The sequence below is a fragment of the Leuresthes tenuis genome, unplaced genomic scaffold (assembly GCF_036924035.1).
Source record: "Leuresthes tenuis unplaced genomic scaffold, fLeuTen1.0.hap1 SCAF_24, whole genome shotgun sequence".
Taxonomy (NCBI): Eukaryota; Metazoa; Chordata; class Actinopteri; order Atheriniformes; family Atherinopsidae; genus Leuresthes; species Leuresthes tenuis.
Genome location: NW_027325378.1, coordinates 7,189,223 through 7,211,467, shown reverse-complemented (window position 1 = coordinate 7,211,467; position 22,245 = coordinate 7,189,223). Strand labels below are relative to the sequence as shown.

Here is a 22,245-nt window from a genome sequence, read left to right as displayed (position 1 = left end):
GACCAAATTGTAAATATGATTTAATTTGATGTATTTGTCCTTTTTCTTCAGGTTTATTTGTTAAAAAAAATAAATAAGTCAATCATGCTGAATTATTGTGACAAGACAATCAAACTAGTATATCATATACAAATATTAAAATAATGATTGATTACTTTTTATTGATCCATTTTCCATCACAAACTGTCTTTAAAACTAAAAAATCCATTTGGAGACTGATTTGTACACAGTTTGCATGGTCATGATTTGTGACTGGAAAAACTGCACAGTTAAATGTGCACAAACCACTGGGCAGCTGTCATGCATGCTGTTTCAAAGTGAGAGACGCGCTGGGTAAACATTTCCTGGAAAAGTACCTGAAAAACAGATTTCACCAGTGAGAAATTGTTTTCCCATTTAGATTCAAGGCTTTGTTTTAAAATGCCTCCCTAAGCTGCTTCTCAGCCTCCTAAATATGGAGGAGTGAAGCTGCTATGATCTGATACAAATACGAAAAAAAGAAAAATCAATAAGTATGTTAATGTGATTATATATTCTGCTAAAAATAAAGAAATAATAAATGTATCTAATGTGAAATTGTGTTCTTCGTGCTTTTGTTAATACTCCTATTTGTTAGCTTACTGTAGATTTTAAATCAAGTTTGTTTCCTATTCTGTTGCCGCTTGACTAAAAATTTCAGCTGCTCAATAGCTCAGTTTGATGCCTCATTAGTCAGATTATTGTTTTCAGAATGCTCCGACTGGCCTCAGGTATCGATTCCTGTTGCTGCACGGCTCGCTTATAAATCCTTTTGAATTTCTCTTATCGTCTTTCCTTAATCTGATGAAGGAAATGTGCATCGGAAAACACCCGTCCTTACTGTTGTAATATGTACAACATGTGGATGGTTGTCTGGATGACAGGGTATGACTGTCATTCAACATTAATGAGACTCTGCTTGTGTGCCATGTGCACGATTGCACCTTCATACCATTAGAGCTGCTAACTTTTGAGCTGTATGCTGATAACAAGTCAGATATGGCCCCTATGAAAATCCTGTCTGGTCAAACTACAGGACAGTTCTCCACTTTTCCTCGGTCCTTCTTAAATGGGTTTGTTTGTTTGGCAGAGTTTTTAATTCACTGGTGGGTTCAGAGAGGAATGGTGTTCCCCAGCAGTAGTTTTCATCAGCGTTACTGATTGTATCCATTGATTTTCACTCCAGAATATTATCTGTTTTTAAAGCAGTGCTGCGGGAGCACCTGAAGCTCATGCTGTTCAGTGTTAGTTTTCAGCCTCGAGAACATATATATACCTCTGGATCCTCTGAATATTTTAATCATATTATTAAAGTTGGATGATGGAAATCCCCAAACTCTTTGCGAAGTTATTTGGTTGCACCGATTTTGACAGAGTCGGATCCTCTCCCATCTCTTGCCTCACACTGTCTGAGAAGCTCTTTTTGTACCCGGTCATGTTTGAGACTAGTTGAATCATGTTTTTATCGACTAAGAAATATTTCTAAAATAGAATCTATTCTGTCTTTCAAAGACTCAGAGACCCTTCTACTCCCTTTGATCTCATCACAGCATAGCTATTGCAACAGCCCCTTCACTTGTCTTCAACAAAAATGAAGTCATCGTCTCCAGAACGTAGAGAACTCAGCTGCCAGACCTTTAACTAGAACAAAGAAGAGATGGCGCATTACTCTTGACACCGGCCTCCAGTATGTTTTAGAATTTATTTTAAGATCTCTTTTAAAGCTCTTCAAGGCCTTAACCTTTAGAACCATTTGAGCCTGTACATAAACCGAGATCCTCTGGCAGAGGACGTTTATTTGTTCCAGAGATGCAATTTAAGACCAAATGTGACAGTCAAAGCCCTTTCATATCTGGATTGAGCTACCAGAGAAGATCAGGTGTCACACTTGTATTTTAGTGTATTTTACTGATTTTAACCTAATTTTTCTGATTTAAAAAAAACAAATTGTATTGATTAATTGGAAAACCATCCATCCATCCATTTTCTATACCTGCTAAATCTGTCAGTCGGGTCGTGGGGGGGCTGGAGCCTATCCCAGCGGTCTGATTGGAAAACCGCCCCACAATTTTGATACGTTTCTTATTGTTCCAATGTTTGCCTCAAGATGTTTTCACTTGAATTAATTTCTACCTGGTGCCACGTCAAGCACTTGTTAACATTTGTTCACAAAAGAGCTGTAAAAGATTTACTGTTCAAATGATCATCGAATCGAGCTGATCGTGACCCAGTCCGTAAGATACTTTAAGCAGGACTCGCCCTGCTTGACTCGTCCCAACATATTTGGCTGATGTTAGGGCTGCCCAGTATGAGAGGAAAACATGCAACTGAATGTTGGCATGACGATAGGGATATCTGTAAACAAAGACCTAATTTTCTTTTTTTTTTCCCTTTCTGTCCTCGAGCTCGTGATGACAGACACTTTAGCATCTCAGCCATCAACATTTTAATTGGACATGGGCATCTAGGGCAGTGAGGGCCCATCTCATTGACCAAATGTATCATTCCAATGCAGTGCGAATGCATGGCATGCCAAATATAATAGCCAACAATCCAAATTGTGCTTGTTGATATTACCATGACTATGAAGTCTCTATGTTCGCTCTATTTACTGCATAGTCCCGATCAATATGTTTTGATCTGTTCGGTATCTTGTTTTTGTATGTTTTTCAGTCAACTGTTGAGTTCAAAAGATTCTATTTTTCTCAGCTTGTGGCTCTGATTAGACAGAAGAGGCTGCTTTAAGATGCCAGCTGTCGCCCTGCTGAAGCTTTGGCATTCATTTTTTTCATTGTTATCTGACATTATTAGGACCTTTCTGAAAAAGCCACTGAACCGTGTTGAAATTGCAAAGCTGAAAAAGTAACTGTAACCCATGCCGTTTTGCCGTTTCTGTTCATTAAAAGTTGACATTTTAGAGATGCAGGGCTTTCACAGGACAGCGAGGCAGAGTGGAAGTCACTTCACCTGCTTGACCGTGACTTTTTTCATCCGTCGTATTCATCAGTATTTTTTAATCTTGTTCTGATTATTATTATAGCTGCAGTTAGTCTTTTAGCGCGTCCTCTAAAGTATGCCTCCCACGGATTTCACAGCACTTTGGTGGAAGTTTTACAAAATTTCCGTGCAGTTCAGATTGCCTTTCTGTGCTCGATAGAAATCCTAACCTGTGGATTTGTTATGGCTCCCACTCGTTACTTTCACTCAGGCTCATAATGTGTTTCATCAGATTTGGAAATGGCTCCAGCCAAGTTGGCAGTGAGCTGAAAACCCAAATGGAGGCTTCAGAGTTTTTCCTCTTTGGAAACTAACGGCCAAAGCTGCGGTCATCTTATACTGCATGAAAACCAAGTAGTAGCATTTGTCAGCTTTGGAAGAGGTGTGAAAATGTGCCTTTTTTTGTGCAAACAAATGAAAAAGTTAACAAATGAAGCTGCCAGTTCTTTAGTTGTTTTGTCTGCTGACACACACCATCTTACAGATCTCATTTAGAAGTGCTCTCTTGTAATTATGCTATCAGATCTCATATTCAATGTGTTGAAACCAAACAAAGCCTGTCTAATGTCTTGTTACTTCATCATTATTAATGAATTAGCGACATGTGGGTAATTCAATCACAAAACAGTCTTTAACATTTTCCCTCATTTGACCGAACTGAAAGCATGACACTGGCTTTGAAAACTATGATGAGTGCAATTTGAGTCCTAAATTGCTGTCCTCGCCCTGCTGGAAGCTGACCTTGTCTCATCATACCCCTGCCTCTGTGTTCTCTCTTTATCTGTTCTCCCTGGTCGGCTTCTCTGTTTCCCGCCCTGCCTCTCCCTGTACCAGATAACTTCCCACAGATGGCTCATCAGAAGCGCTTCATCGAGCGGAAATACAGACAGGAGCTGAAGGAGATGAGACGCGAGCGGGAGCGGCAGGAGAAAGAGACCGACGAGGCGGAGGAATGCAGGAAGTGACAGCACCTTGTTTTGGGAGGGAGAGCCAAACGGCACCCAGGTCCACACTGAGGAGCAAAAGTTGCAGCTGGTCAGACAAAAGATGTGTAACAGATGAGCATAGATCGGTTTCAGGTGAGGGTTTAGGGGGGGGGGACAGAAAACGTATAGTTATAGTTGAAGCTGCCTGTTTTATACTGTAGCACTGTCAAGGGTGGCCTTATGTTGTCCTATTTTTTTCCTAACCATTAAATATATATCAATGACTACAATTTAAATGCAAAACAACAGCAGGACCTCACGGTGTTACTGAAACATGCTGAAAAAAGCGAATGAAGGCACATTTTTTAAATTCAATATGAAATGTGAAATAAACCATCAAAGCTAAAATTGTAAATAAAGTTTAATTCTGCTCCAATCGCTGGAAAATCTGATTGTTTTTGCTTTCTTTGTAATCCTCATCCGTTCCTAAACCACTTAAAAGGGTTGACTCAATTATACTCCGTCACCACAGTGTCACCATCTGCCTCACATCTGCCACTCATCCTCTAATAATCAAAATGTGACTTTTTTTTTCTTCCCCCTTCCATTCTTTTTTAACCTCTCTCTAAATCCGACTGACTGTCTAACAGATCTTAATTATAGATTGTCTAATTAACAATTTCCTCAGCTCAGTAGCCTCTGGATTCAGCTATTTAACAGCTGCCGACATATTAATAACTATCTGTCGTGGAGTTGAGTCTTTTATAGTGAGATTTATTGTAGATAATATATACATACCTGTGAGGGTCTTCATAGTCTAGCTCGCTAGCCTGTGGCTGCTGTCATATTTCAGACTAAAGTTTTCTTTCATAAGTAGAAGGTGGAAAAAAAGAAAAAAAGAGTAGTTCAGCAGAGCTACCACGTGTAATTCTGGAAGAAAACCTCACAAAGAAAGTCGAGAGAGTGATTTTAAACATATTTAATTGTGTCATATAAATATTCAGTACAAAATATCACGGTTTACAAAGCAGATTGATGAACGGCCAATGATGTAGGGTCCCTTACACTACCACAATCCCTCAGATTGTTCTACACTGACAAAACTCAACTGCTCAATCACATTGCCACCAACATAGTATAGCGTAGTAGAGGCGAGCCCCCGCGGCCGACCGCGTCTACACATCAACAACCACAGATCTACTGTATCTGGAGATATGGGGCTTCAGTGCCTCTGTCTAGTTTCCTCAATACACAAGAAATAGAACAGACGTGGTGCTTTACCACGAGCGTGACGTCAGTGCTTGGAGGCAGTTTCGCTCCATAGGAAACCGCAAGCACGTCTCCGTGATGGCAGTATGCTTGCACCCCGTGAAAAGTTGGAAAATATGAAAGAAAAGAAGAAAAAAAAAATAATCTGTCGTGTTGATTTCCATTTGAGACCTCACATTGTACCTTCAGGCGGACAAGTGGTTTTCTTTACAGTGAAGGGTCTTTAGACCCATTAAATGCTCATCATAGCAACATTGCAGCTGTCTGAAATAGCCACTCACACAAAGAGAGCTCCAGCAACAAGCTAATAAACAAAACAAGGGCGCAAAGAAAAGAACACACGTATACAACAGTTGCACACAAAGAGTTTTGCAACCACTGTATAATCAGCCGGCTTGTTTAATGGCCTGCACCGTTGCTGATGGAGAGAAAAACGTAACACTGCAGCAATTATGCTATTGTGTTGTGATATCACTGCATGACAAATGTCAGCCTCTTTACAGGTTGGCCTTTTGTTAAAGCGGGGACAAAGCATGTTCAAGCTGGCATGTTTTTTCAGTTCAACCTATTTTTCTCAAAGATCTTTGCTCATAGTTACGAGGTCTTACAGTAATTTACCAACACTGCTGTTTAAGGATCATTTTTTTGCTTTGTTTTCTATTCTAAATCACCTCTAAAACGAAACCCTTGTGCCTTCTCTTTAGTATTCTAACCCTTTCTCTCAGCCGAGCACACCCTTCTGGGTTTAAAAGCCTAATTCTGCTCTGCTCAAAGGTCGGGTGCCCCTTGATCTTTATGGAAGAGGCCGGCGGTCCAACAGGAAATAAGCTGGGTGGGTAAAGCCCGAGCCCTCGGTCCACCTTTCACCAGTATAAGGAAAATACTGGTGTTCTTTGCTTTTTGGCACATTTCTGTTACTGCACTGCTATTTCTATGATACATTCCACTGAACAGGTCAGAGCCCCTCTCAGGACACAGTGTAGATTTCCTCCTGAAAGTATGGAAAAACAACATGTCTTAATTGCTTTTTGTTGTACTGTCAGCCGTGTGGTACATTTATTTTCACTATTTCTTTCCTTGTGAGAAGAGTCTGACCCCAAAGTCCCGAACATCGAGACGCTCTGCAGTAAGTAGATTGTGCAGATTTGCTTTCTTCTAATTTAAGGCAACTCCTTTGAATCATTACTATGTTTTGTCACATAATGGTGAAAAACTTTACAAATGGCCGAAATTTAAAATTGGAAATATTTCCCGATTTTTGCTTGGAACATTAATTAAAATGTTAATTTTCCTTCTTCACTTGAATAAAAAGATAAAATGAACCATTTAGAGGAAGAAAATAAAATTTTAACAATGAATTTTAATGGTTTCTACCCACATGAATGTTGAATCCAACCTTAAGTAAATGTGGCTTTGTGAAGTGAGCAAAAAAGTCCAGTAAGACCAGTATTTTCCTTATTATTGGGTCTAAATTTTCATTGTAGCATAGAAACAAACACATTATTCTGTGCACTAAATTTTTCAGCCACCTGAAAAAGTGGCTCGGACAACATTCACCTCAATAAGGAAATATTTGGTATTTCAGCTCACCTCACAGCGAAAGCCCAAAGCTGTGTGGAGATGAAAATCTCATACTGTAAAAATGACAAACTTCTGTGTTTGCAGGCGTTTGATGCGGCCGTAAATCCCACAGTCCTTTGCCACGGCTTTATGTTAGCTTTTACGAACATCTGCAACTTTCCAAAAGCTGTCACACTCAACACAAAGGTCTCTCACGTGTCCAATCGGGACAAGGATAGTTTTTTTCACGATGCTCGAACTGAACTGTGGAGAAGTTGACGTGAGGCAGCCATTGCTGAAGAAGGGGATTATTTGGAGGGCAAAAATCCCTAAAAGAAAAAAAAACAACTGTACAGCGAATTGTATCATATTACCGTACATACACAAGCTAAGATAGAACTCACAATATGCAGCATGTTTTTGTCCCGAAACACTGAAAAATACGTAGGCATATCTGTTGGTTTACAAAACTGCTTGTTGAGAGTCCATCACAGGCAGCTTTGGAGAAACAGACAAAAACATCATCAGTATAGATATTTTTGAGCCTCATGTACACCCCATATACACACACAAAAAAAAGTCTCGACACAGTCTCTTAACTGTGTCCCTGCAATAATGCAACTAACACTGACTGGACACACAAAGCCTACATCTGGTCACCGCAGGGACAACTGAGCGGTGTTCGAAGGCGGTGAAGGAGCATGACCTGTGCTCTGTCTCTGTCCTCTGACGTCTCAACCACCAAAACTGCCTCAAAGTTTAAGACTTTTCTTCCCTCGTCTGTGTGCCAGGCTCTCGTTAGGAATCCCTGTCGCTGTCGTCTCCCCCGTACATGTCTGCCAGTTTCTTAAACCGGGGTCCCCACTCGCTCAGGTAGTTGTAGTCCTGGTCACCCTCGGTGGTCACCGACTCCAGCGAGCTGAGGGACTCTGCTACAGAGCCGTTGCCCTCGTAGGCGTAGGTGGCCAGGGAATCGTAGGGCGGCGCCGTTGGGTCGCTGTCGTTATCCTGGAGCCTCTGGTTGATAAAGTCTCTCACGTCCCCATTATTGTCCCGAGTCGGGGGCAGCACAGGCCGTCGGACGGGGGGGTAGAAGGTCTCTGGGACTATGTCCCTCCGTTGTTTACTCTCCTCAATGGCCTCTGGGTTGCGCAGTGTGCCAATATCAAAGGCCTGAGTGTCCTCCTCTCCTCCCCCTTCATCATTGTAGCTGACAACGTTGTCTCTGACATCCTCTTTGGAGATGATCAGAGGCTCCTTCTTCCTCTGTCTCCTCAGGGCAGCAAACAGCACCACAATCACTGCAGGGAGAACAAAAACAAAGAGAACAAATAAGATAGTTTGGTGACTTTTGCTGGTGTTTCTTTGCTCGCTCCCCTTGTTCTGAAGGCCAGTGACTGTCCAGGGGGAATAGCTGATGTTGCATGAGTGCTCACTGATGTTCAGGGACTTTGTATGACTTTGTAGAACAGGCTCTGCCAACACAAGGATGCATTATGCATTTCTGCATGCTCAGGGCCACTGCTACTTAAGAACATGAAAGTTTAGGAACACAGAGGAATGCACTGTGTGCTAGAAACGCCGCTTCAGTACCATTAGGGAGCTGTATGACATTTGAGTGAATCATCGCATGAGGCTGACCTGGCTTCTTTGTGTTAAGTCAAGCAATTGATTAACTGTCTTTATACAAATAACTCAAATGGTGTTCATTTGAAGATTTGTAATGTTATTTTTTTAGGGTGTACGTATGCAGCTGCTCATGCTGAAGGTGCTGAGTTTATGTGATCCATGATGGTTCTGAAACAATGTGCGCTGAATAGAACTCCTGTCAGGGATCGTCACCATGTCACATGACATTAAACCCTCACACACAGGTCAGATGACTCATTTGACCTCTTTTGGCTGCATCGGCTGGGAACCACCTTCATGTGAACACACCTCTGCCTGGATTGGCTAAAAGCCTCTGAAACAAGATGCGAGGGATGTTTTTATCTTCAGGTCCTCCATCTGTTATATTTTACGGTTTTTACTCCCAGAGGGCAAGTAATTTGATTTCCCTCTCTGACAGCTCATTTTCCAAACATACTGGGCAGCTAATATTAAATCTGCAAAACAGTATGGATTCTGTAAAAGGAGTTAACCTTTCAAATTGCTTTCTTTTCACCCTCTTTGCAGAGTGATTTGATAGTTTAGTCAGCCACAGCACAGCATTCAAATGCAACTTTTGTTTGAGGTGGGACAAACAAGCCACAATCAAGTAGGACTGTCACTTTTTCCTCGAAAGCTTTAAACGTCACTAAAACCGTCCTAAGAGGGCAAATGTGACGCAAAATCATCTGAGAAGTCGTGTTAGAGTATATGAGGTTTTACACTCTTAATTGTAAAGTAACAAACACATACAAATGAGCCAATGTCGGGTGTCCAGCACCACCTGATCGGCTGTTATTCAGAGCACAGCAGGTCCGTCCCTGCTAGAGTGTGTTCAAAGAATTGTCTATTTATTCCACATTCATTCAGTCTTGATTTTTGGAAAAAAGTGCTAACATGCTAGAAACATTATGATTATGTAAATGTGTTTCATAACATGAAAGAAATCATTACAAATTAGATATTTCATGCAGTTCAGAACCAGTGATTCCTGCAGGAGAAAATGAACTTTTTAGGTATTTTAACTCTAGAGAGCATATTATATGCGTCAGAACATACTGTAGGATATGCTTTAAATCAATGGCTCCATTCTGGTTTTTGACAATCTCATCTGGTTGAAGGCAAAGTTTTTGGTAATTGGCAGAAATCTGACACATCTATGGCTCTCAGTAACAATGTTAGTAAGTTTTTCCAAGGCTTCACAAGGCAGTGATTTCGCTAAAAATGCTCCTTTCTCATTCCAAAGCTAAACTTTAGATTGTATTAAAGCGCGGTGTTCTTTTCAGCCGTGCTGTGTATCTTTACTGTTCAAACTAAACTGTGATGACAGCTGTGGTCACTGGCAGAATAATCCACCCACTAGAAGAGAGGAATCAAATTAAGAAGCGAAATACTAAACTGCCTCTGTACCACCTGCCAGAGCTTGGGCTGCAGTGGTAACAAGCTCTTGAGTGTACTTGTTAAACAAAACTCAAACTGAAAAGCGAAAACTCACTGAGCAGAATGATGACACAGAGCAAAATAGCCACGAGGGCTCCGGTGCTGAGTCCTGCCCTCGCTGTGAGCGCCTCTGGATTGCACAGCTTCATGTTGCCCTCGCGGTCGCAGGTGCACACTCTGATGGTCAGCGTATTGGTGCTGCTTTGCATAGGGAACTCTCCATCGGAAATGACCACCGGCACGTGGTAGATGCTTTTCTGTAGACTGTTGTAGCTGTTCCTCCGTGTGAGGATCCAGGCAGTGTTGTCTGACAACAGAATATAAAGTAGGGACCTGGCTGAATACACTGTGAGATTAAAAAATAATCTGACTGCCACGAGCGTCGGCTGTGAGTTTACCTTTGTTATCACGGACAGAGAAGTTAGCCTTTCCTGCAGCCTCTGGCGCCAGACTGAAGATGAACCGGTGTCCTCCGAGAGGCTCGTCGGGATCTGTGGCACTCACGGTTTGTATCCTCTGAAAATGAAGCAGAATGGTAAGGGACCCAACCTTAAACTGGGGACATTGGGCTCATGAGGGTGCTCATCAGGGAGGTTAATCATTTTACAGTGTTTGCAAGTTTTCTGACCTCATCAATGTTTTTCAACTGCAAATTTGGTCCATTGATATGAAAATGATTAATTAATTTTCTCTTTGCATCTTGTATGCAGTTATAAAACATCTGATTAAAAATAAATTGTGTAGCATGTTAGTGTTAACAGCTGCTGGGATAAATAGCCTTGCTGTGTATCTAGATTAAAGGTCTTTGGGGATTAATAAAGACAAATGCTGAAGTGAAGCTCACAATGAATAAAGACTAGAGAGTTTTCCTAATGGTAAATGAGATGCACCAAAATATATATTTCTTTACATAAAAAAAACACCGACAACAGCTAACATATTTTAATATGACCACTTGTAATCAGATTCATACAATCTGTCCTGCATGAAGTAAAGCTATACAAAAACAATTTCACATTTCTCATTTTACAATGTCTCCAAATTAAGCCATTTACATTTCCTCCCCCTCTGTATTACTTTCATCCATCCATCCATTTTCTATACCCACTTAATCCTGTTCAGGGTCACAGGTGGGCTGGAGCTTATCCCAGCTGCCTTTGGGCAAAGGCAGGGAACACTGAACAGATCGCATGTCCATCACAGGCCAGTACAGGGACAAACAATGATGCACACTTACTCTCACTCCTACAGTCGATTCATAATCACCATTTAACCTAAAATGTATGTCTTCTGAACAGTGGGAGGAACCCACGCATGGAGAAAATGCAAACCACAACTGTAATAAAGCACAGTGTTACATAAGATACCAAAGCCTCAGCTTAGTCTTATCTGTTATCTGTCAGAGCTTTTCAGGTTTTTAAACTTCAGAGAAATTATTATTGTACATCTGGAAAGACTAAGGGACCTGTGAGAGTACTGCAACAATGCATCCATGTTATTGATTTTGTAGGAGGAGGAAACTATTTTCCTAAACTTGAGATGTAGAATTCTGGTCCCCAGAAGCACACGCGTGACACACTTACAAATTGTGTCTGAGGTCTGCTAATTACATGCTGAGCTGGTAGCAGATACATAATCCAAACGGAGAGGGGTCCAGATGAAACCATGACGACGGCTTTGTGTTCGGTAATAACTAACCTGATTAGCTTTGGCGTTCTGACACACAAATGTCTCATAATTGGTGGCAAACGTCGGAGCGTTGTCGTTGACGTCCAGCACTCTGATGTACACAGGCACACGGCCGATCTGTCGCGGGTTGTCTAGGAAACACAAAGGTAGACACAGAGATGTCACACTAATAATTATTAGTTATAAGTGTAGCAGAGAACATGTGTGCAGCTTTAAGCTGTGTTTCCAGGCAAACTAATTACATCTAAATCAATTATACATATATTAGTGAAGAAAAAGAAAAAAACTGCTCCCCACAACAACAAATCAGAATGTAGCTCTGCAGAAATATTTCACTGGCACTTCGGCAGATTAGGCATTGTTTTAATAAAAACAACAAGCAAAACTTGAGTTTTTGCAGGAGCATCCAATTATAAACTGCAGGTAAAGTAAAAACCGTCTGGAAAACAGAAACGTTTACTGAAATAAATGACACACACTTGTGAAATAAAATTGAAAAAAAGTGAAATGCCAGGTTAATGGCTCAATTTTCTGGTTTTTGGAATTTATATTGTACGAGTGCCACTCAAGATTAGAAGACAAACACCAGCTACCGGCCAACACGTCACTTCAACATCCATAGACTCCTGTCACCTCCAAAAATCCAATTTGGCTGACAGAATGAGAGGACACAGCGTATGTGAAGAGAACTGTCTGCTGCCCGTCCTGCTGTCTGCACTTACTGAACTCTGTGGCGATGACAGAGATGTTGTGCCAGGCGTTCGCCTCTCTGTCCAGCTCCCTGAGGGTAAACACCGACCCATTGCCTGCATGGATGTTGAACACTCTGTCCATGTCTGTGCGCCGATCAATAGTGTACCTGCACAAAACACACAAAGGAATTGGCATCTAAACGTATGCACTTTGTGGAATGCCGTTGTGTTCCCTTGGCGACGCGTACCAGGGCACGATCACTTTTAGAGCTTTTCAAGTGAGAACGAGTGGAAACTGAAGCATTCACTGGTGAGTCTCAGTTGAATTGTCTGACAGTGTACTCGGACAGTGTACTCAAAGCAAGCCTAAGTAATCATGATGGATATGTGTGCACTCTGTACATTATTATTTCTTTTCTTTGTTGTTTATTCCAGACGAGTAGTGGTCTCCAAATAGGAGACATTTTCTTGAAACTTGCCTTAACCTGCACTAATGAGCCAAACAACAGGGGTTGATTACAGCTTGTAAAAAGCTCCATTTGTATTTTTTTTGGAGGTACACCCTCTCTCAACAAGTTGTTACTTGTCAGGACATAAAATGTCATCTGATCCCTACCAGGTCTTAAAATCAGGTAAATAGAACCTCAGAAGGACAACACATGAAGTATTACACTGTGCCATGATCTATTTAACAAAAGCTAAGCCAAAATGTGTGTTAAAAACCAAGTCCACCCCCTGATCCAACAGCTTGTAGAAGCACCTTTAGCAGCAGTAAGTTGAAGTAATGGTTTTCTGTGTGACGTTATCAGTCTCTCACATGGTTGTGGAGGAATTTTGGCCCACTCTTCTTTCCAGCATTGCTTCAGTTCATTGAGGTTTGCAGCATTGGTTCATGCACAGCTCTCTTAAGGTCCCACCACAGCATTTCAGTCAGGTTGAGGTCTGGACTTTGACTGGACCATTGTAACACCTTGATTCTTTTCTTTTTCAGACATTCTGTTGTAGATTTGCTGCTGTGTTTGGGATCATTGTTCTGTTGATGACCCAGTTTCAGCCAAGCTTCAGCTGTCGGACAGATGGCCTCACATTTGACTCTAGAATACTTTGGTAAACAGAGGTGTTCATGGTGGACTGCAAAGCGTCTAGTTTAGTTAAAGCTTTAGTTTAGGCTTCGGAATGGATATAGTCTCTTGCGACAAATATGTAGGCAGGGCCGGGTGGCCAATAGTCTCAATTTTTGAAAATTTTTACGCTATAGCCTAGATCCAGTGGCTGCAGAACCAGTACCAATAATCAACCATACTTGACAGATGGTTTGTTCAGATGTAGGTTTTTATAGTTTCTCTGAGCCTTGCATGGTCTGACCTTGGGGTGAACTTGCTCAGACAACCACTCTTGAAATTGACAGCTGTCTTGAATGTTTTCCCTTCGTAAATAATCTCTCTGTAGAACGATGGACTCTAAAAAATTTGGAAATGTCCTTATAACCCTTCCCAGATCGATGTGCAGCAACAATTGCTTCTGTAAGGTCACTGCTGATGTCTTACCTCCTTGGCGTTGTGTTAACACACACCTGAATGCTCCAGAGCAGCAAACTGACAAAACCTTTATGCTTTCATAGAATTGCTCACACTTACTGATGATAAATTAATCAGTGCATTTGATTAACAGCACTTGAAAAAAAAATTGAAAAAGGGTGTACTCCCTTTTTTACACAACTTTCATCATGTCTTTCATATCAGAGAAAAGCCTGAAAACATTTACTCAGAAATGTATGTTTAACTAAACATAATTAGTTAAACTCATGGGAAAGAGTATCGTTTTGGTGATTTGTGCGAACTGAACCTTTAACACACAGTGGCACAGTGTTTTCTCCTGCACAAACGGCCTAGAATAAACTGTCCTGTTGTGATGAAAGCTTTTCCCCACACAAACACAGACAGAGGAGCCAACAGGTTATCCAGTCGTGTTGTTTTCTCTGCTTCCCAGACTACTGTGATGCATCAGTGTGATTAATGGAGTAGCAGGCATCAGGAGGGCCAACGTTAGAAGCAGGAGACCCCAGAGGGGAGACTATGAATCGCTGCTCTCAACGCATCGTCGCTCTGCTCTCCTCTTTCCACAGATCTTCCCCCCTTCTCCCTTCCTTCACCTTTCTCGGCTCCTCCCTGCTGGTTCCCAAACATAAACACACACTCTCTTTGCTTCTTTTCCACCTCACTGTCCAGACAAGTAACTCTATCCTTGTTAAATCTGCGTCGAACCTGAGCTTTACTAATTGCTTTTCTATGATTCAGCTGGCCGGGTCTATCCCTTCCTTGTGATTAATGATTCGGATAATAATGTGGCTTGGTCTGACTGGGCATCCGAAGTGCTGCTCTAAGCAGACTGGCAGCTGGCTGGGAATAAGGACACGGGGGGTCAGAGGAATGTTAGGCATCAACTGGAAGGTGCTGCTTCAGTGTGCGTCTACATTTCTGCCTGTTCTCTTGATCAGTCAATAAACTGTGTAATGGTCTTTTTCTTTGTTTATGTCTCTCCTGTTTTCTGGTAAAGTTACATCTTCGTTTGTCAGGTTTACTTACTGTATTTAGCCGATGGCCCAAACCCAGAGTCTAAATCCGTAAACCATCATAGGCTTCCAGGTATATCCCTGGACTTTTGAACCAATTGTCTTCTGTATCTGGGGTAAAATTATTGATATGCATAAGCATCTTTAAAAAAAGAACCGATGATAAATGGACTCTCTCCATGATGTTGTCACTCGAACTGGGTCAATTTGCAAAAAGGCAGGGTTTAGACCCAAACTGAAGCGAGAATAGGGTCGAGGTTTGAAAACACCAGAACTTTCCTTATACTTAGTCCCTGAGGTGGCTTTTAAATTCAGTATACCCACATGTTGCATCAGGTCTTAAAGGGTGTGAGATCATGGGGCTTGAAATAATAGCACACGTAAGTTGGAAACTATTCACTGCCATTAAAAGAAATCCACACATCCTCCGTGAAGTCGGCCCTTCCTCTGTCTTTGTCAGGTTTCAGTGTTTGTCCTTCGATCTGCGTGTCTTCCCTATTGTTAGTTTCTCTTTTTTTTTATTTTACCACTAATCTTGACTTAAAAAAGTCCTTTTTGGTTTTTTGTGTTTGCCTTAATGCCTTTCATTAGTTGAGATTAAATCTATGCTAAAATTGGCCTGTGTTATCTGCTTAACATAAAGGACCCTCTTTGTTTCTGAGTTAAAACCTTAAAAGCTTGGCCACGACCTACTTAAAATAGTTTCCGAAATCAAAAGATGAAGTTAATGAATGGCATTTTTTTTCTTTTTACACTCAAACACATTTGATTAAAAAAAAAAAAAACAGCAATAACTGATTAGAAAAAAGAGAAGAAGTCTGGTATTATTACATGAGAAATGACTTCGGCAATTACTAAATTCCCCATAATTGCTGGTTATTTTGTTGTAGATGAGCAAGTATCAGTACTGCTTTTTTAATAAATGAAGCAGCCTCTAACTATACAGCAGTGTATATTTGGTGAAATGAGCTCTTATGTGGCCTGAGTGACTATAAAAACTGAGCATATTTAGCCCAGTTCATGTTTTAACTGCTCGGGAGTTTTTGATTTTATGAGCAGATGATCTTCATTGGCCGCTGTCATCTGATTTTAAATGATCAAATTTCCATTTCTTAGAGCTTTCACATAGCAAAGTCTGAACTTTCAATGGAGAAATGCCCTCTAAATCTGGATACTGTTCACGTTATAGAAGCATAAAAATAATTAATGATGACACTGACTGGCTGTTACATTGTTGTCATCAGCGACCGCAGATCCTTGTGTTCCTGCACATCTTCATGTCTGTATAGTGTACACACAGCATGTTGTTGCATGCATACAAGCCTGCTTACTTAATAATTTGTGCATGCACTCACGCCTGCACGTGCACGTGTCTGCGTATGTAAGATAATGAAGATAACCGTCTCAGAGACTTCCTCATGCCAGGCAGCCTCCAGGCTTCCAGGCCCTCCCTCCTTCGTGGCAGAGCTTTAAATGCCACAGGGAAGCTACCTTCTTGATGATGGGCGATAAAGGAGAATGATATCATATTTGACACCAGCAATAAAGTGGTGGAACTTCAACCTTGAGAGCCAACTCCCTTAGTGCATCGTAAAAATGAAAAAGTCTGAGACAGAGTCGAGGCACAGCCTCGCACCTCTCTGCCATCATTCCTATTTATTACAGCACTTGCATAATTTTGAGTGAGTCTTCATGAACTAAGTTGGGCAAGTGAACCTTTGGCTCATTTCAGTACTGAAGAGTATTCTATGTGTTTAACAATACATAAAGTCTCTGTGCCAAGGCCTCAGTATTTCATCACTGTTTCTACCATGAAGAAGATTTGACAAAGATCCATCATGACTTTAAACCACATATCACATTGAAATAGATAATTGAAAAAGGTAACTTTGCAGGATATATATGTATATATAAATAAATCAAAGCTTCAGTTTGTATGTTTTCCTTGACTTTCCAGTGCACCCTTTCTTCTTTTTGTCGGATATTTTCATGCTCTGGAAAAGGTTGGCCAGTCAGCCCTGAGTTTGGAATATTTTAAATCAACATGTAAACCTTGACAGTTAAATACTCGTGATGAATTATACTGTATATAGCGATATATAACGATTGGAAATTGTTTTATCTTGCTTCTCAAGCCAATGGAGAACCTGTGTGATGGATGGCTTAAGAACACGTGAACATCAAACTTCTGATCCGCTCTGAGGCTCTTTGGAAAACTCATCCTTGTACACGAGTGTTACAGCAGTAGCAGCAATCTAATTTTACACCAATGTATGCAGCTACTTCCATCATATTGTCCTGGAGGGCTGCTTATTCTTGCAGCACGCAGCTTGTAGGCTCTTACAGAAGACATTTCATATGAAACATTAAATGCAATGAAACTACATCTTTGCATTTGCCTCTTTTTAAAGAAGCAGGAGGGGGAGATGCGCTTTTTCACAAGACCACAATGCGACTTTATGTCTTTACTTACTTTGGAACTGTTTTCCTTTCCTTTCTCACTTTAGGCACCAACAGTTCTTGGTTAGGGTTTCGGGTACAAAATGTTCTCATTAGTTTAGTTTAGGCATCTTTTTGACTTGGGAAAGATGAGGCAAAGACCGTGGTTTGGCTTGGAATACCCTGCTTAACATTAACCATTACCATCGGGTAATGATGCAAATATCCACGGATTTTTGCACTGAGAGCATATGTAAAAGGCTTTCCTGTAACAAATTTTTGCCTGCACGGGCCCTGCCAAACAGCAGAAAATGACGCCACCGGAGTCAGAACACGCTCGTTTATTTGGAACCAAAATCTAAGCTGTGATGCAACCACAGGGAAATACAGTTTCATTAAAAGAATCAAGTTTATTGAGTTTCTCTTCAAACCTTCAAAAAGAACAAATCACTGGGAGCTAGAATTCCTTTTTAAGATTTTAGTCCAATGCAAAAAGCTCAGCTACCTTAAAAAAGGTAGGCTGCAAACGATATAATTTTGGGGGTTTGTTTAACAGTCAGAATAGGGGGACAGATTGTGTTTCGTAACTTTGCAACAGTGTTTCGTGTGCACAAAGTCATGTAAGACCGTCTTTAAAATATATCATATTTTATACTTACAGCCACTCCTGGAGTCTTTGTCATAATCATGTCTGACATGTTTGCAGACAGTCTGTCATTTAGTTTAAGGATTTTGAAGATTTTTTCTTATGAATGCAGACAGCCATAAAGTTCTATTTGTGTTCACAGGCGATTAAATTTAGATAAGCGTGTATTAATTAAAACTGAGTAATGCAAACATAAAGCTCACTGTGGCGCGATTTAGTACCTGACCAGACTGTGTTTGTCATCGGGATCGGACGCGCTGACTGAGCCGATGACCGTGTTCCTGGCAGCGTCCTCTTTGACCTCCATGACATAGCTGGCCCGCTCAAACACCGGCGGCTCGTCCACGTCCTCCACTATGATCTTGATGGAGGCCTCGTCCCTGAAGGGGCCCATGGAGTAGAAGCGAGGGTTGATGTGGACGTTTTCCACCTGAACGCGCAGACTGTACTGACGCTTCTTCTCGTAGTCCAGAGGCTGCAAAACAGAGAGCGAGGAGGCATGAGGGAGCCCCTTAACAAACTGTAGCTTTACATATTCCTTTGTCATCCTGAATTAAAAGCAAAGCTCCACCGTGACTCACGGATCATCTTTTGTCCATTAATATTTCACTTTAAACTCTCATTTGTATGAGGCAGCACGTTCTGCTGTTGATTTTGGAAAGCTAATCCGAGCATCCTGACACATTTAATTTCAGGTCAGATTGTTTTTTTTTTTATTATTCATTAAACTGACAGTGTCTTCCAGATCATCTAATTAGTGTATGTAAGGGTCTTTGTGTCTTCCTCAAGGACACTAACAAGACTGCTGATGGACACACACAGGCTGCTGCACACAGCAGAACTCACTCTTATGGCCATTTCACTAACTGCTGCTGAATAATGTGACTGATGTGGCATTTCAGTGGGAAACCAACATGACAGTAACAAGGCCGCCTTAATTTACAAAGCCTGGATTCATGTTAGAATTTTAAAGCTGGGAAATCTGATTAGTGTTCCCTGTTTGTACCACAACGAAATGAAAACAACTTTTTCAGCCAACTTCTGAGATGCTTTTCAGCTTGATTTCCTGATCCTTGGCACGCTGCTGCGCTGGAACAATCAATCAAAGTCGTGTTTTGATCTTCGTTGGGCGACATCTGTTCCTTTTGGTGTATTTTTATTTATTTCTGTTTTTTTAAATGAAAAGATTAGCATGTCAGATTACTATTGTCACAGTGGATGGCAACACTTTGGAGCTTTGAACTTTTAAATGATAAAATATGAAATGAATTGCAGAGGAAACATCTGCTTTTCTGATTTGGAAGGAGACATTAATGTGTCACATAGTAATGAGGATTTTTAGAGGAAGATTAAATGAAACTAAAATGAACCAGCAAATACTGACACCTCTTAATTGTAGGCAAATGCTTCAGTGTCTCAAATTATCTTAAAAAATAATGCAAATGAATCAACTTAATACAACATCACAAGTTACTGATCAACAATGACAGATGCAAATATGGCACAACAAAGTTATCCGCCCCCATTTTATTCCCTGGACTAAAAGGCTCACTAATAATCTCATAAATATTAATTTGTGGCGATTTTGGAGACTGCTTTTACAGAATTATCATTATAATTTAAGTGATTATTTCATGTGGAAATAAAAAGGTATACAAACATCTAGCAGAACAATATTCTAAAATATATGAACGTGCAGTCATTTCTTTTTTATCACTTTTGTTTTGATAAATCAAACATTGTGATGAGTGTAGAGATTATTTTCTACAATTCTGAATCCATCAACTGAAAAAAATAATCAGCAAAATAATAATCAGAAGATATGGACATATGATAATAACAATAATGAGCTCCACCTTCATCAATTACAACAGTGAGTCATTTCTTCAAGACATCGTTACAAGCATAATACGGTATAAATCTAACACTGTAAGAGTCACAGTAGGCACAGTAGGAGAGTTGTTTCAATACTTTATCTTGAATAAAGCTTCTGAAAGCTTTTTCCATCACCAATAAAGATGTCATATCATGAGACTGACCTGACAGACGCTGCAGAGGACTTTCACTGTCTGCTGAATGATGACTGAATGCACAAACTATCGAATGTGCCCTGCACTAATTAATATATAAACATATTTCTTATAGTTCAGGGAACATGACGACCCAAAGATCCTGTCATTCACGTTAACTTTAGCTGAGAGCGAGGACAGCGTTGAAATCTCCTGCTTCTCATGTCATTTCTCTTGATTGAATGTGTGGAATAATTAAGCGTGACTCAGTCAACATTTCATATGCGCACAAGGACGTATATAATTGGATCTTAATGGTGAAGCAGAGCTTCGAAACCTGGAACACAATGTTAGCTGACAATCACAAAAACAGATCACTGCTACTGTAAATAATAATGAGCTACGAACCAGAAGAGGCATATAGCTTCAAATCCTTTTACTTTTAGCCAGTGGATGCTGCTATATGTACAACTGTGAGTTTATTTGAGCAGAGTACAAATGTAACACATTATTTTCATCATGCTCTGCTTATTCTGCTTAAACGAACAAGCCATCTCTAATGTTTGGTAGCAGAAGCTTCAACAACAACTTTTGACTGCTTCATGGAATAATCTAGAAGCTTCTTGAGATTGCAGGAATCCTTTCTGCAGTGGCAGATTTTAGCTCTCTGCAAAGGTTTTCCTGCTGGCAAGTTTAAAACTGTCCATCTTTTCCTTTTCAACCGTCCTTTTGTGCAGTTGATTATTTGCATTGGCTTGTTGTTCTCCTGAAAGACCTACTGCTCAATCCTGACAACACATTTCTTCATCCTTACTTTGAAATTCAGTAACTCTTGCATTAGCGGCACCAAAACAGTCCCACAGCATGTCAGAACCTCCGCTCCTGCTCCTCTGTTTTATTGATGGACTCAAAAGTGCTCCTTTTTGTTCAAAGGACTGTGATTATGACAGTTTACCTTTTTGCACCTCGGCCTCCACGTCACATTTGGTTCAGTGTGCAGCTTACAGTACTGTTCAGGCTGAAAGCACAACTGCAGCTTTCTTCACTTTGCGATCTTAAATTAATCCTTTTATGTCTGTTTTTACACTAACTGAAAGGATTTTTTTTGTTATTGTTTGGTAACTGGATATTTTATGGAAAAAATCCAATTTGCATTTATTCCTGAATCTACAATTTGCAGGTGCCATAATTAGAGCATGCAGGATATTTTCTTTAGCTATACCATACTTTCATTTTATGTGTTTGTTCACTTTAAAGGACACAGCCTATTTATTTTCTATGTATGATACCCTCTCATCCTGCATACGCTATTATTTATCCTATAACTTATGGACGATGCATGAATATATGTTGCCAGATTCTTGTATACTTTTTTCTATTGTTAGGGTTATGTTTTTGCTTCCTTTCTGAACATGTAGTGAAGCGCTTTGAGTGGTCAGTTAGACTAGAAAAGCGCTATACAAGTACAAGTCCATTTACCATTTACCAACTTTTTGTTTTTGAAGTTGTAGCCAGTCAAGGTATCCCCTATTGATGAAAATAATTGGAGAGTGGTGCATTTCAATGAGTACGCGCCCAGCGCAGAGCAGGAGCAGCTGGATCAGAGCGAGGTACCTCGCAGGCTCCCCATATGAAAGGATGTCGGGTCTGTGATCACTAAAAGAAAAACACTGCAAGCTTGAAAAAAATTCAGACGGAACGAGCTGTTTTCTGAAACTATGATTCGCAGCATATTATGAGTGATTGATTTTCCTCGTTAGGTGTTAAAGCAGAGAGCAACCGCACGTCCACTGGAGGAATATGTTGCTTTGAAGGACCCATGCAACCAGTGACAGGCGACAAGCCCATTTAATTAGTAGGTTCAGAATTAGGGCACACGTTCTCACCACATACACACTGTGCTCACACACCACATCCACTACAGCACTGCCTCTGCTACAAAAGGCAATTATGTCATCCTCCACTTAATGATGGCATGATGGAAGAGATCGATCGAAGGCTGCAGAGAAGGCCCTTGATAAGGTATCTGCCAGATGCTGTTGAATACATCAAACACACCACAGCTGAATGTTGCAATCCATATTGAGCATCAATATTTCTGCTTTTGTCTCAGCTGAGAGTCAGAATGAATCCTACTCAAAACAAATGTTCTGGAAGTGTGAACAAGTGTACACTGAGACCTAATAACTCTACCGTCCATCTTCTGATTGCTACGGTTTCTTTAATTTGTTTTGTAATCTAGATCAGTTTGGTGTGTTGTTCAACCTTTTTTAGTTAAAATGAGACAGTGAGGCTCATGCAGGGAGGCAGGTTTGGCCTCAGAGTAGGAACCTTTAACAGC

At 40.7% G+C, this 22,245-nt stretch overlaps 2 protein-coding genes across 2 annotated transcripts in view; one reads left to right on the top strand and one right to left on the bottom strand.

Moving 5' to 3' along the window:
* drosha (drosha ribonuclease III) overlaps positions 1–4,377 on the top strand; it is a 95,712-nt gene extending 91,335 nt beyond the window's left edge. Inside the window, exon 32 of the mRNA XM_072378491.1 lies at positions 3,850–4,377. Coding sequence (XP_072234592.1) covers positions 3,850–3,980 — 131 coding nt within the window. The 3' untranslated portion in view covers positions 3,981–4,377. The remainder of the gene's footprint in view (positions 1–3,849) is intronic.
* A 528-nt stretch (positions 4,378–4,905) lies between these two features.
* The window catches only part of LOC140284500 (cadherin-6-like), a 61,111-nt gene continuing 43,771 nt past the window's right edge, over positions 4,906–22,245 (bottom strand). The window contains exons 7-12 of the mRNA XM_072378365.1: positions 18,117–18,370; positions 12,269–12,405; positions 11,556–11,677; positions 10,256–10,373; positions 9,913–10,164; positions 4,906–8,071 (exon numbers count right to left, since the gene is read on the bottom strand). Of these exons, the coding sequence (XP_072234466.1) occupies positions 7,569–8,071; positions 9,913–10,164; positions 10,256–10,373; positions 11,556–11,677; positions 12,269–12,405; positions 18,117–18,370 (1,386 nt within the window). The 3' untranslated portion in view covers positions 4,906–7,568. The remainder of the gene's footprint in view (positions 8,072–9,912; positions 10,165–10,255; positions 10,374–11,555; positions 11,678–12,268; positions 12,406–18,116; positions 18,371–22,245) is intronic.